The sequence below is a fragment of the Malania oleifera genome, chromosome 10 (assembly GCF_029873635.1).
Source record: "Malania oleifera isolate guangnan ecotype guangnan chromosome 10, ASM2987363v1, whole genome shotgun sequence".
NCBI classification, from domain to species: Eukaryota; Viridiplantae; Streptophyta; class Magnoliopsida; order Santalales; family Ximeniaceae; genus Malania; species Malania oleifera.
In genome coordinates this window covers 55925419-55942691 of record NC_080426.1, presented here as the reverse complement: position 1 = coordinate 55942691, position 17273 = coordinate 55925419, and the positions used below count along the sequence as shown (strand labels likewise).

Genomic DNA, 17273 nt, shown 5'->3' with positions numbered 1-17273 from the left:
AAAGCAGTACGCCCTTCCTGCCAAAGAAACTGATCGACTCCTACAACCATAAAGTGTACTAGCACTTTCCGGTAAATTAACAGAAGAAATTTAACTATTATTGACAATATATTAACTATGACAAAAATAATTCCAAACATTAGCACAAGTGTTTGACCAGAGTCATTTTTTTCTTTAATATAACAAGCCAAAAATTTATTGGACGCTACAAAAAACCATTCTTATGTAAGTTTTCACTGAGGAAAAATCAGCTCATGAAAGGACTTAATGAATATTAAAAAAAAAAAAAAACTCCGTTAGAGGCACTTAATGGGAAGATAACTTGAATATATTAAAAACAAATTCTAACAGTATTTGCCTCACAATAATGGAGTCTTCTATTAAATAAGCAGAAAAAAGTGTAAGACATGAACACCAGCCTTCGTGTTATCGACACCAGCCTAAAATTATAAATGCGTACAATTCCTAATATTCGATACACTCAATAAAGACAAAAAACCTCTTGTAACTGCAGCAGGGCTTAATAACAAGGCTAGAAAAATGAAACAAATCAATCATAGATAAACAAATCCATGAGAAACTACCTGATAAATGGACAAACCAATCATAGATAAACAAATTCATGAGAAACTACCTGATAAATGGGGTTGGATGGCTAGATTCCCAATGAACGACAATGCACCACTGGTTTAGTTCCAAAGTCAAGTCTGGGTGTCTCCTTATCCACTTAGAATAGGGTAGAAAACAGTCTCACTAGTAGGACGCAACGCAGTAGGCCCTTCCAAATCTGTTTCTCCTGATTTTGTGACCCCTGCGACCTGAAAACACACGAAATGCAGAGGTTGGAAGGATCAACCGTGAAAAATATAGAGAAAGCATTAACATATACCTAACTCAGTGCTGTTGAGTAATCTCTACAATACAAAATATTTCCACTCATTGACCCATCAGTGGAGGGGGTCGAGGGGCTCATGCTTGAATCCATGGTCAACAATAATTGCTTTGAGTGCATGGAGTTAAGTTCTTAAAAAAATTATATTCATTTAAGCCTGTTAGGCTTCTTATTATGGTGTCTAAAGAAGGTAGCTTGTGAACAACATTTTCAGTTAGAAGATATAATTTTGTGGAGTTTAATGGCAACAGCAAGAGTCCAATCTTTAGGGAGAAGGGGGAGTAAAGCACTCCATAAAATTAAAGATCAGTAGATCCCTCCCCCAAGTGCAAAAAGAAAGATTGTAGTTAAATCTCACCTCCGGAGCAAAACCCTCAAAGCGATCCTTCTTCCTTTGCAGAACACTAGGAGATACAAAAACAGGGAAGTAGCAGGTCTTAATCTTCTTCATTTTCATCTCTGCATCAAAGAAAGCTTGCATATTGACACCAATGATCACACACATGTTCAATTGAAGACTGAGGAATGTAAATGAAACAAAAAGTTGATTAACTTCAAGATGTCCGCGATTGTGCAAACTAACAGCAACAATTGCAAGTGGCAAACTCACTTTTTATGACCAACATTCATGAGACTGAGTCGAGCACATAATTAAGAAAATTCCATGTTTAGCTAATCCAGCCAACAAATATGAATTTTCTGAAAGCTGCCATGAATTTGTATACATTTTGCTTCTTTGTTTTGTTTTCATGAACATAAACATTTATCATAGCCATGGTTTTGTTGCTTTCCCAGGCAAATGAAATGCTGCATCATAAGGCAAACCTGAATGGTTATCTGTCTTACCATACTGGTCAAAGCCTTGAGAAGATCAACCAGGATACTGACCGCGATTTCTTCATGAGTGCCAAAGAAGCAAAAGAATATGGCCTTATTGACGGCGTTATCATGAATCCCCTTAAAGCTCTCCAGCCTCTGGCTGCTACTGCAGATCAGTAGAACTGACGGTGCATGACCATGAAGCTTTTTCCCATTTTGACACTGAAACATTGTATCTTTGTACATTACATAAAATTAAGCAAAGGATTTTGCTGTTGGTTTCATCCAAACTGAGCTTGATAACAGACGCAGTTCCTGATAGCAGTGTTACATGCTCTTAAGAAACGCCAATCTATGATTAGTTTTAATGTATTTTTCCTGAATCAGTAAATACTTGTATTATCTAAGTATTCGTAAGTTATAAATGCATGATTAGTTACTAAAGGTTGTAGTCAAATTGCCAGAGTAAATTTTAATGTGGTTTTCTCTCTCATTGTTAAACATACATACGTGTATTATTATCTTTTCTTCTTGTGTATGATTTAGAATTTGAATAACTAGATGTTAAGGCAAATTTTTTGCATAGTATACTTGAGGAAAAGATTTTCATTTGTCAGCCTAAAGATTTTAATATTGATGGGGAAAAAAATCATGTTTGTTTGTTAAAGAAATCATCATATGGATTAAAGCATTCTCCTTGTTAGTGGTATAAAAGGTTCGACTCATTTATGTTGGACACTGGTTGTTCAAGGAGAAAGTATGATAATTGGAGGTACTTCAAAAAGCATAAAGATGATTCTTTTATCTATTTTCTATTATATATTTAATGATATGCTTATTGCTTCTAAAGATAAGTTTGAGATTAATAGGTTAATAGCTTAGCTGGTTGGGGAATTTGAAATGAAAAATTTAAAAGCAGAGCAAAGAAGATTCTTGGCATGAAAATTCGTAAGGATTGAAAGCAAGGATTGTTGTATTTGACACGAAAAAAAATAGAAAAATTTGTTAAGAAAGTTTTGGAGCATTTTGGCATGATAAATGTCAAATTAGTTAGCACTCCACTTGCTGTTTATTTTCAACTTTCATTTGTTTTGTCACTGCAATTAGACAAAGAAAGTGATTACATGTTTCTTATTCTAGTGTAATTGGAAGTAATATATGTGTTACAATTTGTTTCCATGCTACCACCTCACATGTAGTTAGTGTTATGAGTAGGTATATGGCTAATCTAGATAAAGAGCATTAGTAAGCGGTAAAATGAATACTTCGATATCTAAGAAATACTTCTAATGTTTGTTTAAAATTTGGGAGACATAGGTTCAACTTATTCATGTATGACTAGAAGGGAAAATTTGTTATGATGGGTCACTCTCATATGAATGCTTCATAATAAATCTCTCTCATTCAAACTTGTTTTGCTTGGTCTTCTTTATCAAGATAGAGCCATTGCTTCTACTAGCTAAGGAATAGTTTATTTTCGTGTCTTCATGAATTATGTTGTTGAACTTACATATATTAGGTCTAGAAAAAAAAATGAGATAGTGAAGTTAACGGTTCCTATGTTTCATAATGCTTTAATTCATTTAATTTGATAAGTTCCTTGTAACCGAAGTGTTTATTTTGGATGTGAAATATTAATACACAATGAAAGTGCAACGTTTAAATTGCAAAATCTAATTAAATTAGTATAGTAATTAACTACAAGAAACTGTTCCCCCTAGCCCCTAGGCAACAAAAGACAATAGTCTAAATTTTTAAAGAGACGGACATGATTCAGTAAAAATTAGAGATTAGTATTCAACCTATAATTTGTCGATCTTGGGAATTATTTTAAGTTGAGACATTTGTTTTGGGCACTTTGGCCTAAGATTATGATCCCAAAACAAATGATTAATTAATATATTTTATTTAAATTCGCTAGAGCTTAAAAGTCAAAATAAAATAAGCTAGAGCATGAAAGTCTATCCTAGTCGATGTTTCAAATGAAATCGTCGAGAAACATGATTCCCTTTGATCAAGAATTTTAAACAATCAAAAAGAAGAAAATAATTTTTATTATATTTTTCTATATCAAATAGTTTAAATTGTCCATATATCATTAGAATTTTTAAAATTAAGCATTACTAACATGTTAAAAAAAAAAATATTTCATTTATTTACTATATATGTGTGTGTGTGTGTATTCTTTTTGTAATTTCCTTTGTAAATGAATAACAAAAAGAAAAAATCCTTCATTTTCCTTAATATTTTCTACATTATAGACTATCCCGTCTAAGTATAAACTAAACATGAAAAGATAAAAGTTTTGAACATGTGGTTGCAAGAATTGAGTTATATGGATTTTGGTTGCATTGAGGTTTTTAGAATTAGGATCCTATGTAGGATCATTGGGGGTTACGCTAGACCAAATCATAGGATATGATAATAGATTGTAAGATTCCCCTAACAATGTAAAATTAATTAAAATTTTAAGTGTTTGGTATTTTATGATAACTCCCAATAAAATAAACTTAAACACTAGTAACTTTAAGAAATTAAACAAGTTTAGGAATGTATCAAACTAGCACCCAACATGTTTCTCCTTCAATAGTTTTGACCCTAAAAAAATTATGAATAATATGAATTATAAAGTGTTTGGCAAAGGATAGGCTGTTTTTAGCTTGTCCATTCAATACTTGTAATTAAAAAGAGAATAAAAAGAATGAAGGAAAAGGAAGAAATTGTGAATCTTAATTCATTGAATTATTGTAAACTTCTCAACTATAATGCTTTGTTATATGTTTCAGTATGGGTAAAATGTCAACTCTTTAAATTATATTTTTTTCGAGTTTATGATTGTTTATTAGATATATATATATATATATATATATATATATATATATATATGTGAAAATGAACTGATGAAAGTGAGAAATATTTTCAGGATAATTATGTAAGAAATGAAAGGTATTTTCAGTATATAAACATTAAATGTTGGTTGACTTATTTTGCAGGCAGTGTATGAATTTTATTACTAAATTGTGTGACATGAGTAAATAGAATGCTGTGTGGAAATATATGTTAAATGTATGAGATGTAGGTTAAGTAAGTAATGCATTGTAAATAAAACATGACATGGACTATGTTGCTTGTATGTGTTAATGCAACCATGTAAACAGTTGAAAGATGTTGGGTAAAATAACTGAAAGATGCTGGGTAAATGTACGATAGTTGAAAGCCGGATTAGTAGATTTTAACGCATTTCTATGTGGACTAATTGTTAGTAGATCTAGCTCATTTCTATGTGGACTAACAAATGACGGCTAAAGAATGGCTGTGGTACAAAGAAATGAAATGAAAATATTATGAAATGAAATGACAAGAAATGATAATGCAATGAAATGAAATGTGAAATGTGAACGATACAAATGGGAAAGAGTCACTTAAAGTGAAACGCAAAGAAATGTTAAGTTATTGACATGAAAGAATGTGAATGATTGAATAATGATGGAAATAATGATATATTATGATATTAGAAGTATGTATGTATGTAAAACATATTACGATTGGGCGAGGCGTACCTTTCGCTTGAAGGCTTGTTGAGTAAGGCGAGTGCACTAGTAGCTACAAATGTGGCAGTAGCCGCATAACATGTTAGGGTAGAGGGAACCTACTTGTATGGGCGGGTAGAATTCCCTATCCTTAGGGCCTTTGCCAGTAAACTATTGTTGAATGTGTGAGTACGAGATTAATTTATCACTTGAGGGCTTACTGAGTAAGGTGAGTGCCCTGGTACGCTTTAGCTGCGACCTTTGGGTTGCCTAGGTATCAGAGCAGAGGGGCACTACTTGTATGGGCGGGTAATCACCCCTATCCTCGGGTAATCTCATGGGTTAAACATTTGCATGTGATTGATTAGGTTCAGAGAATGATTTGAGAAATTATGTTAACGATTTTCAAATGTTAAATAATATGTCATATATAAACTTATGTTGGCCACATACTGTTTTAATATATTGTTTCTTCCCTTACTGAGATGTGTCTCACCCAAATATGAAATTATCTTTTTCAGGATTTCCTCGAGATTGAGTTTAGAGAGCTCGAGATTTTATAGCATTTTTGGTAAATAGAAAGAGAAAATGGTATATTTTTATGTTAATTTTGATATGTATATTTTATGTTTTATGATTTATGTTTTAACTTTTATAAGATATGGACGATTGTGAAACATACTGGTATATGTGGATAATGTTTTAGAGACAGTATATATTTGAATACAGGTTAATGATTAATTTATTATGGTTGGTAGTTAGAATTAGTGCACTCTGGTATTATGTTATATGGAGATTTTGTTTATGTTTTCCGCTGCGTATGTTATGGATCATGATTATTAGGATATTATCAGGTATAATGCACCGGACTCGGGTTTAAGGGTTCGGGGCGTTACACAGGTAATGTCTCCAAATTTTCAATGCATATACCACTGCAACCAATTCAAGATTATGTGTAGGGCAGTTCTTTTCATATTCTTTCAACTGCCTGGATGCATACGCCACTATCCTGCCATGCTACATCAATACACAGTCAAGTCCCTTCAAGGACGCATCACTGTAAATAACATACCCCTCGCCCTATGATGGGATAACCAATACTAGTGCTGTGACTAATATTTGCTTCAATTCTTGAAAACTCTGCTTACAACTGTCATCCCACTCATATCTAACATTTTTCCTCATCAGTCGTGTCAAAGGTCCTGACAAAGCTGAAAATCCCTCAACGAAACGGCGGTAATAGCCAACTAACCCCAAGAAACTCCTGATCTTCTGAACATTTCTCGGTCTAGCCCAATTCACTACTGCCTCAATCTTATTGGGATCTACAGAAATACCATCTCCAGATACAACATGCCTCAAGAATACGACCTTCTCAAGCCAGAATTCACATTTACTGAACTTGGCGTACAACTTCTTTTCCCGAAGTGTCTGCAAAACCTGCCTTCGGTGCGTCTCATGCTCCTCATAGCTCCTCGAATAGACCAGTACATCATCAATAAAAACAACAACAAACTGGTCTAGGTATTGGTCTAGACCAGTACGTCTTCTGCTTTCACTTTCACTTGATGGTAGCCAGATCTGAGGTCAATCTTCGAATACACCTGTGTACCTTGGAGCTGGTCAAACAAATCGTCGATACGGGGTAGAGGATACTTGTTTTTGATTGTCACTTTATTAATCTCCTTATAGTCTATACATATCCTTATAGTCCCGTCTTTCTTTTTCACAAATAAAACTGGAGCTCCCCACGGAGATACACTGAGTCGTATGGGAAATAGATCAATAGGGAAATTTACCTCACGATTAGATGGCAAGCCTAGTAACTCATATGGGAAAACATCTGTAAACTCCTTGACTACAGGTGTGCTAGCAAGTTTCAATTCATTTTTTAATGTCTCCTTTACAACAGCCACAAACCCCTGACAACCACTCAGCAATAGTCTTCTGGCCTAAATAGCTGAAACTAGCTGAGGCGGGGATTGCACTTGCGACCCTACGAACTTGAATTCTGTTTCCCCCCGGAGATTTAAATACCACTTCTTGTGCTCAGCAATCTATGCTGACAAAATTGGCCGCTAGCCAATCCATGCCAAATATAACATCAAACCCGTGCATGTCTAACACTATTAGATTAGCAAACAAAGTCTTTCCTTCAATATCAATTGGACAACCTCGGAGTACCCTACTACACCTCACTGTTAACCCAGTCGGTGTAGATACCAACAATTCAACATTTAATAGTTGTGTTTCAGCCCCGCATAACTTAACACACCCCAAAGACATGAATGAGTGCGTAGCTCCTGAATCAAATAATGCAATAACTTTAAAAGAAAACATAATAACCATACTTGTCACCACGTCACCTACTGTCCCAGCCTCACCCGACATCAAAGTAAACACCCTGGCTAGAGCCGTATTCCTCTGTTGGCCCCCATGTGGCGCCTGGTAACCTCCCTGGTATGGTCTGGAAGCTGGAACTACATCTGGTGGGGTAGAGCAGTCTCGTACCATATGCCCCGATCAACCGCAATGATAACACACCACACCACCAGCTCAACACTCTCCTAGTGCCTCCTACCAATAGTTTGACAGACTGAAGGACCCTGCCCTGCCTGCACCTCGCGTCCTCCCATCTCCTGTCTCCACCCTCTTCCATAGTTTCCTTTCCTCCACTGACCTGGTTTATGACCTCGCTGGTAGCCGGTAGATGCAGATCTCTTCCTCTGTTCCTGCTCCTCTACAACAAGACGCTCACCAATCTCTGCCAAGGTTGCCCTATCGACTAACTCAGCAAAGTCCTGGATCCGCACCACCACCACCTGCTTGAATATACTCCGCCTCAAGCCTCTCTCAAACTTCCTCGCCTTCTTCACCTCATCAAGAATAGTATACGGGGCAAAACGAGAGAGCTCGATGAAACGCGTTGCATACTACTGTACAGATAGCTGTCCCTGCTTCAGACTCAGGTACTTTTTTACCTTAGCCTCCCTGACAGTAGTTGGAAAATATCTATCAAAGAACAATTCTTTAAACCGGTCCTATGTCATAGCTATCAAAGTCACCCTTTGCTACTCCAATAGTCTCACCGCAGTCCACCATCTCTTGGCCTCTCCCGTAAATCTATAGGTGGCGAAAACGACCCTCTGTTCCTCAGTACACTGTAACACGGCCAAGACCTTCTCGGTCTCCTGCATCCAGTTCTCGGCGGCTGCAGGATCAACCCCACCTGAGAATGTAGGAGGATTCATCTTTGTAAACTTCTCGATAGTGCACCCATGGCCTGCAGGTGATTCGCTCTGCTCCCTCGATCTCCCAGCGATCTCATCCATAACCTGCTGAGCCACACTACGTAATACCGCGTCAGAGTCAGTCCCAACTGCACCTAATGGTCCTACTCCATCACTGCCACTCGCATGGGCACTATCTCCTCCTGGATCTATCCTAGAAAGAAAAAACACAACTTAGAAATTCTATCCTTATAATTTACCCACCTATCCTCACCACTTATCTTAACATTTTTAACTCATTCCTAACCCTCAGTTCTACATTCTAGGAATACAACTCGACAATAGCTTACTATGGTTTTTCTGAAATTGTCACTCCAGAAAAAACACAGAAACTACCACGGAAGTCCTGCCTCCAGATTATAGAACAAAACCTCAAATCTTTTCCTAAACTCTGGTATCGTTTCCGTAGCATTCCAAAGTTTACAGAACCTAGCAACCTAGGCTCTGATTCCAAACTATGACGACCTGCTTAATTTCTATATTTTTTTTTCTAAATAAAATCAATATCACAAATCCCAGCTCAGCAGATCATAATCCACCTGGACCTGTGAGTACCAAGGATAAGTCAGAACACGACACGGAAGCCTAAGCAGCAGGAAACATATAATCATAATGTTGTAAATATAGAACATCCATCACATTACTACAAATACCAGAGTCACTATATCCACTGTATTTCAGTATATATATATATACATCTCAAAAACAAAGTCTAGGGACATTTCCCACAAAATCCAACCGTCCCTACTAAAACTTACCCTTCAAAAGGGCAGACAACAGCTCTAGATCTGTGGGGCTTTTCCCGCTCTCCTATCTGGGGCTCTTGAAAAGTTTTGGGTGAGACACCTCTCAGTAAGGGAAATATACTAATACCAGTGTGTGACAACATGAGTATTCCGTGTTCTACATATACCATACATAACATATTCGATAACCGTTTTGTCAAATCTGGGAAAACATATATATCATCAAAACATGGCAGAACGTACTGCATTTTCATAAACATATTTCATCTCGTATAAGAATAATAACATAAAAACATTCTTGGTAGGTTAGCTGGCTGTTGTCATGTATTACCTTCATATGGCTGGGTTGTGTGGCCCAAAGGCGGGACCTGACAATGGTTGGCCAACCACTGTCAAGTCAAAAGTACAGTTTGTAAGTCTGATAAGTCTGCCTGACCTGGTCCGTACATCAAGGGCGATCACACACTTCTTAAAAACCACATCGACCATCCAATCTCACAACACTCCGTATAGCGGCATTAACACAAATATCATGATCACGAAGGCCATGGACACATGGCAACGGTACCGTGCAACTACTAGCCTAGACCAAGCCAACCAGGTTTTGATACCATATAACATATATTGAAATTGTGATACATGGATATTTCATATCATTAATTATCAAATTAATCATATCATTTTGGATATATACATGTATCATGAAAGTTATCGGCCCATATGCCGGTATTACACATTTTATCATAGCTCGGCCCGTACGCTGGCAAATCACATCATAGCACAGCCTGTATGCCGGTTTTTCCATTATAAAAATCCGTATCATAATCCCATTTCAGAAAACAGTATTTCATAACATTTTATACTCATGCCACACTAAATAGATTTTTCACATATTTAACATACCATCATTTTAGCCGTATTTTCCCAAATATAAATCATATATAAATATATTCATTCCCCTGAAATCAAATTCTATAATAATATACATACATTTTTTTATAAAATACTAGTTTAGTTTATCCCCTTACTTGACTACTGAGAAAGCCTCCAAAATATTCTAGTCTAACACCTGAAGGATTTCCTGGCCAATACCTTAAAAATGAAAACTCCCAGTATTAAACTTCAGTATTTTCACGTGTATATCATTTCCTATAACTATCGTAAGACCAAATTTGGCTTAAAAAGTCTTGCCTCAAATCAGGGATGATTTCCAACTTGCTTTCACCAACAATCCGCTCCAGCAGATTTGGAGAGAACTTCCCAGGAGCATCATGGTGGCTTCGGATTGTCTATCCGGCGTAAATTTAGCCCAAAATTGATGAAAGAGAGAGAGAAAACCGAAGGGGGGGGGGGAGAGAGAGAGGAGAGGGTTAACTTAATAATGAAGATAAAAATCTGGATTTTGATATTTATAGAACAGGGAATTCGTTGATGAGCCACGTCATTCGTCGACGAATCCTTTAATAATTTCGTTGACGAAATTCAGTTGTCATTGACGAAATTCATTTGGCTCACAACCTTTCTCTGTATTTCCTCGTCGACGAATCCCCTGTATTCGTTGGCGAATTCTCTTATACCCTCGTTGACGAATCCCCTTTATTCGTTGACGAAGCCCTGATGATTCACTCGGTTATTCCTTTCAAAGTGCAATGTCATCGACTTCCTCTTTCTGTTACTGTTTTCCATTTCCCTTTCTCTTAATTATTTAAATCCCATTATTATTCGGGTCGTTACATATATATATAACAAGAATTGTAGAAATCAATTTATATTAGTATTTGCAAATTTTTTTAATTCAGTTATGATTAGTAGTTAAGGGCAACCTTCAAATTCAGAAGGGATTTACTTATCTATTTATCATTCCATTCAATCTTTTAGGTTTAGAGATTTCACCAGGACAATTACGCTACGATGTTCTATAAACCTATATGCAATGGTTGTTACGAAAATTAAATTACATTTTTTTTGGGGTAGCTTATTTTCATTTATGAGTAGTTTCAAAATATTAATCAACTTATTAAATTACAATTACTAGGAAATTTCAAATTTTACAATCTCATTTTGAATAAGTGTTTTAGTGATTGACCATATAACTAATTAGCCTTTTATCTTCAAATTATTGTAACAAAAAATGCATCGATTTAAAGTTTGATTTTCATATACACCTTGTAGGCTCATGCTGTGGTTAATTAAGTTTTAAAAATAATGTAAATTTTATTTTAATTATGATTTAATTAATTACCTTTCATCCTCAAATTATTATAACAACAAACATGTCAAACTCAAAGTTCGATCTACATATCCACCTTGCAAGCTCATGCATGCTTGATTAATTAAGTCTTAAAAATAATATGATTACTAATTTAATTATAAAATAATAATTAATTTATCATTGGTTGATATAAATATTAATTTATAAATTGATCATACAATTTCAAAAATTAATTGGTGGAAGCATAAGTTTATTTATAATTATTATCTTGAAAAAGTCTTGGGCCATAATAAAATGAATTTATTTCAAAATTATCTCCCGAATTTATAATTTAATTTTTAAAAAATATATGATAAATTCATAGATTAATATTTGCATCAACTAATGACAAAATTTTAAAAAATTTGAAGGATTAAATTCCATAACACTTTTAAGACTTAATTAATCACAACATGAACTTGTAAGGTGAATATATGGATTGAACTTTGAGTGTGTTTGTTGTTATAATAATTTGAGGATAAAAGGCTAATTAATTGCATGGTCAATCACTAAAACACTAATTCAAAATGAACCCATTAAATTGTAATTTAGTAAATGATTAACATTTTTAAACTGATCTAGAAATAAAAATATTAAAATTTTGAAACTATAATATAAATTTGTAATTAAATTTTTAAATGATCAGTGATAATTAAATCAAATTATTCTATAATTTCTAATCATAATTGAACTAAAAATATTTATAATTTCTAATCATAATTGAACTAAAAATATTTATTATTGCTAATATAAATTGATTTCTATGATTATTATTATATTCTTTTATTCTATTAATTAGTAGGAGCAACAAAAGTTTATTCACAATTTTCTTGAGATCGCACTATGCCATAAATAAAATGGATTTCTTTCAAAGTCATATCATGAATTTAAAATTTAATTTTTTAAATTGTTTGATATGTTTATAATTTAATTTTTGTAGCATCTAATTTTAAATTAATTAAAATTATTTTATAATTAAATCATAGTTAAATTAAAATTCATAAAAATTTTAAGATTTAATTAACTGCAACATGAACTTACAAAGTGGATATGTAGATTGAGTTTTGAGTTTACATGTTTGTTGTTATAATAATTTGAGCATGAAAGGTTAATTATTTGCATGGTTAACCACTAAAACACTTATTCAGACTACAATTTTAAAATTTAAATCTTCCCAATAAATTGTAATTTAATAAGTTGATTAATATTTTCAAATTGACCTATTAATAAAAATATTAATATGAAACGACAACATAATTTATAATTTAAGTTTGCACCAACAAATTATACCTATGTTAAAATTTTCTATAATTACTAATCATAATTGAGTTTAAAAATAATATAAATTGGTTTCTACTATCCTTATTATTATTATTATTATTATTATTATTATTATTATTATTATTAATTAGTGGGAGCAAAAATTTATTCATAATTATTATTTTGAAAATGTCTTGTGTCATAAATAAAATGGATATATTCCAAAAAACCACCTCAAGAAATTATTATTTTGTTGACTTTTTGAGTCTGATCCCTGTTTTGATTATTACAAACCACATCTCATGTGTGCGTTTAGTTTTTGAACAGATTTATAATACAGAAGACACAAATGAGAGATGAAACATGAAAGCCTTGAATGCACATCAACAATCATATTCCAATACGTATTCCATGGACAATCAAAGGAGTAGAAGACTTGAAAGGCTATATATATTATTTTCTTAGTTGTAATAATTATTTAGGTTTAATGTGTGTATGCATATCATATGATCTAAATTGAAGCTCAACCAAGACCTTAAATTGGCCATAGAACCTCCAAGTAACATGAAAAACCTTTTTCATAAAATGCCGAACTTATACAAATGTTTTAAAATGGTTTTGAAGTTAAAAGAAGACAAAAACTATTTTTTACAAAAGGGTCAATCAACTGGGCAATTGACCAGACAGTAGAAATGAGCGTTTTTCCCAATCCATAATTCCTTATCTTAAAAAGTGTTAAGCATTAAAGTTGTGGAATTTTCTCTTAACTTTCTATTGATATCAAGAACGTTCAATTTGGAGTCGTATAGAAAAAGTTATGACCAAAACACTGAAAAATATCCGTAGTAGAAAAATTCCCTTCATGTTTCTTCCGTCTCAGTGATGGGTGTTTTTCTCAATCCATAACTTCTTATCTTAAAAATTGATCAACATGAAAGTTGTGAGATTTTATTTTAAATTTCTATTTTCCATGTAAGATGATTTATATGTATAGAAATTTAGTATGTTATACCTATGATAAAATATGTTTTTCCAGACATAACACAGATAGTGTTATACATATAACAGTATTGTATTGGTTGGATAATTTGATATGTATATGATTTTACGTTTCCTACTGCTTAGGAATCCGTATTGTATTTTAGGTATATCTCTGGTATCCATGAGTCTAGGTTGATTATGATTTGTTAGAATTATTATATTGGATATTATGGAAAAAAAATTGTTATGGTAAATTAGGCAGGTCGTTACATTTAACGTGCACCGGATTAGTTCAAACCTGGTTAGGAGAACTAGGAGCACCATCCTGTAAGATGCAGTTGTAGGTTGTGGCAGTGTCGCTCCACCCAGTAAGTGAGTAAAGGTAGTAGAATCCTCTAAGCTGGTTTGGCTTGAGGCGGGGACGTAGGCACGATTGACCTAACCTTGATAACAAATCTTGCACCTCTCTCTCTCTCTCTCTCTCTCTCTCTCTCTCTCTCTCTCTCTCTCATTTGAATTTCATACTTTAATTTCCGCATGTGTATGAATGTTTATTTTTTGTCTTTCTTATTTTTCATACACACTTTAATTTTTAAATAAGATTTAATGTGGTGAATCGGTGAAGTTTAAATTAAAAAAAATATTTTTAAATGCCAATTCACCCCCTTCTTGGGATCACACCATATCTTTCAATTGGTATCAGAGTTCGGTTGCAATAAGCTTAACTGTTTTTTGCATAAAAATCGCAAGGGCTCATTTTTGGTGTATCCCTGTTTTGAAGATAAATCCTTTGCATATCTTCCACAACTTTTATTGTATAGATTTTACTATTTGTATATTGAAAATGATTTTTGAAAAATCAATTGTTTGGGGGATTTGGAAAGTGTTTTTCAAAAGAAATTATGTCCAAATGAAAATGTTCTTAAAATGCATAGTTTCCCAATATTGAAAATAAAATGAAAAAGCATGACATGGTTTTTATGTATATCATCTTGTGTGTCATGCAAATATTTATATTGTACCTTAATTACTAATGCTCTTGAAAGAGATTATGTTTTATATTAGTGTCAAGGAAATTTTAGGAAAAATAAGCGGTATGGAAAACGCCACTCTGAGCTTAAACGTATAAGAAAGAGTCATTTGAAAAGGTATATCTTTTCTCCTTCAGGTTTATTAAATATTTCATGTCATGATTCATGTAATTTTTTTTTTTTTTTGTTGTTGAATCTTTTATGAATCATGACAGCATGCTATCTTATGAGGTGCATTTCAAAGAAATATTTTTTAATACTCATAATATTTTAGGATATAACATATAAGAGGTTATAATGTTTTAAATGCTTAAATAGTGTTGTATGCTTAAAATTTTAAATTTTAGCATACACTATTGTTATACTAAGATTATTAGAAAAACAAGCAAATATGAAAATCTTAATTGATAATATCCAATCCAATTGCTTAAATTATATATATTATGATTGGTTAAATTTTGAAAATATTGGCTATTGCACGCTTTAATGTGTAAATCCCCTTCATATGGTCAATGGCTCTTAATTGGGGAAATAATTCGTAATGCTATATGGATGCTTAAAGTTTAAATAATTATAAATATATCATATTTTTTTGTCCACCAAATTGAATTGAGTTTTAGGAAATTAATCTAGTGCTATGTATCATATAGCCCTAAACTCATAATGGAACTTAAATGATTCATATTTATATTTATTTAAAACTCATACCCTTAGTTGAAAATATTAGCTTAAATCTTAGAATAAAATGCCAAATAATATTTATTGAAAATATTTTCTCTTTGGCAAATGAGTTGAATATAAAAGGAGTGAAAAAGTGGCAAAATATGTCAAGTCCAAGAACTCAAGGTCAAAGTTATGTTATTGAAAATTTAGAGTATTTGGCTAAGTTTTAAAAATTAAAAATGAAAATCTAAGAACATAAGATAAAATGCTTAGGCTAAGGGGGAGTTCTTTAAAATTCATCCAATGTCCAATCAAGTGTATTGTGCTTAATTTAGAAATATTTTATTGTTTCATTTATATTGGATGACTTGAGAGCTGAACACCAACTATCCATTCTTAACTTTAAAGTTACATCAATTGATGGATGGTTAATTATGATCCTTTGAACTGAATGCAAATATCCATCTGTGCTAAATGTTTATATTATAGATGAATAACTTATAACATAGGCTGTTATTTGAGCTTAAATAGATCGCATGCTATTTGAACTGAATTCTATATGCTCATTGTAGTGACCCGAAGAATAATATTATTTTAATAATAAAGAGGGAGGAAAATGGAAATAGGAACAAGCAGTAGTCTTCATCGACGAACGCGGACATTGCATTTTGGAGATAATAATAATAATAATTTCAAGGATTTTCCAGGAAATTTGTCGACGAATACAAGGTTTCGTCGATGAGAAAATACCGAGCGCAAGTTTTGGGCTACTCTGAATTTCGTCGATGAATACAGGGTTTCGTTGACGAATTTAGTGAAGGACTCGTAGAAGAGGTGACGTGTCTCGTCGAAAAATCTGACCCTATAAATAGTGAAAACTCGAATTTTTAACCCATTTTCACAGCGCTTTCTCTCTCTCTCTCTCTCTCTCTCTCTCTCTCTCTCTCCTCTCTCTCTCTCTCCTACGAACTCTCTCGCTTCTCTCTTCGATTCTAGCCCCGTTAGTCACCGGATCGACGATCCGAAGCCACCACGACGCTCCTGGTGAAGTTCTCTGCAAGTCTGCCGGAGCAGATCGTTGGTGAAACAAAGTTGGATTTCATCCCAAATTCAGGGTAAGGCCTTTTAGCCCATTTTTGGCCTTATGACAGTTATAAGAAATGATGTAGGCGGAGAAATACTGATATTTTGTTCTGAAAAATGTTGTTTTCAAGGTGTTATGTAGGAGGCCCTGCGGTGTTAGGCCAGTATACCATAGGGGCTTTCCAGTAGTCAGGTAAGGGAAATATGCTATGTTAGGTATTTTTAAAACATTATATAGTTTATTAAATTATGAAAATTATGTATTAAAGTATGGTGTGGCTTGAGAATATGAATATAGCATGGAGTTATGTTTACGAATTTCAATATCATGATTTTACGTGTTTCAGTACCATGATTATACGAATTCTAATACCATAATTATACGAACTTCAGTATTATGATTATGCAGTCTTCAGTATTATGATTATGCAATTCTCAGTATTATGATATATGAATTACAATACAGTTTATGCAATATCATGGTTATTACGATTATTTCAGAATCATGGTAAATCAGATAGTTGTATATAGAAATATTTTATATAGTATCAGACCCTGTTGGACTATGTAGTTACAGAGCACGATACCGTTGCTATAGATATTACGTTATGTTATGAGTGCAACCACCTATTTAGATAATACGTGGTAGTAGGTCGATCACCTAGGCCCTTGACGTGGATAGGCTCCCCATCAGATATGGGTTGAGGTGGGCAGATCAGATCGATGG

At 33.4% G+C, this 17273-nt stretch overlaps 1 protein-coding gene across 1 annotated transcript in view; it reads left to right on the top strand.

Annotated features, from left to right (window-relative positions):
• LOC131165818 (ATP-dependent Clp protease proteolytic subunit 5, chloroplastic) overlaps positions 1-2155 on the top strand; it is a 30431-nt gene extending 28276 nt beyond the window's left edge. Inside the window, exon 9 of the mRNA XM_058123916.1 lies at positions 1688-2155. Within this exon, the coding sequence (XP_057979899.1) occupies positions 1688-1891 (204 nt within the window). The 3' untranslated portion in view covers positions 1892-2155. The remainder of the gene's footprint in view (positions 1-1687) is intronic.
• The last annotated feature ends 15118 nt before the right edge of the window (positions 2156-17273 follow it).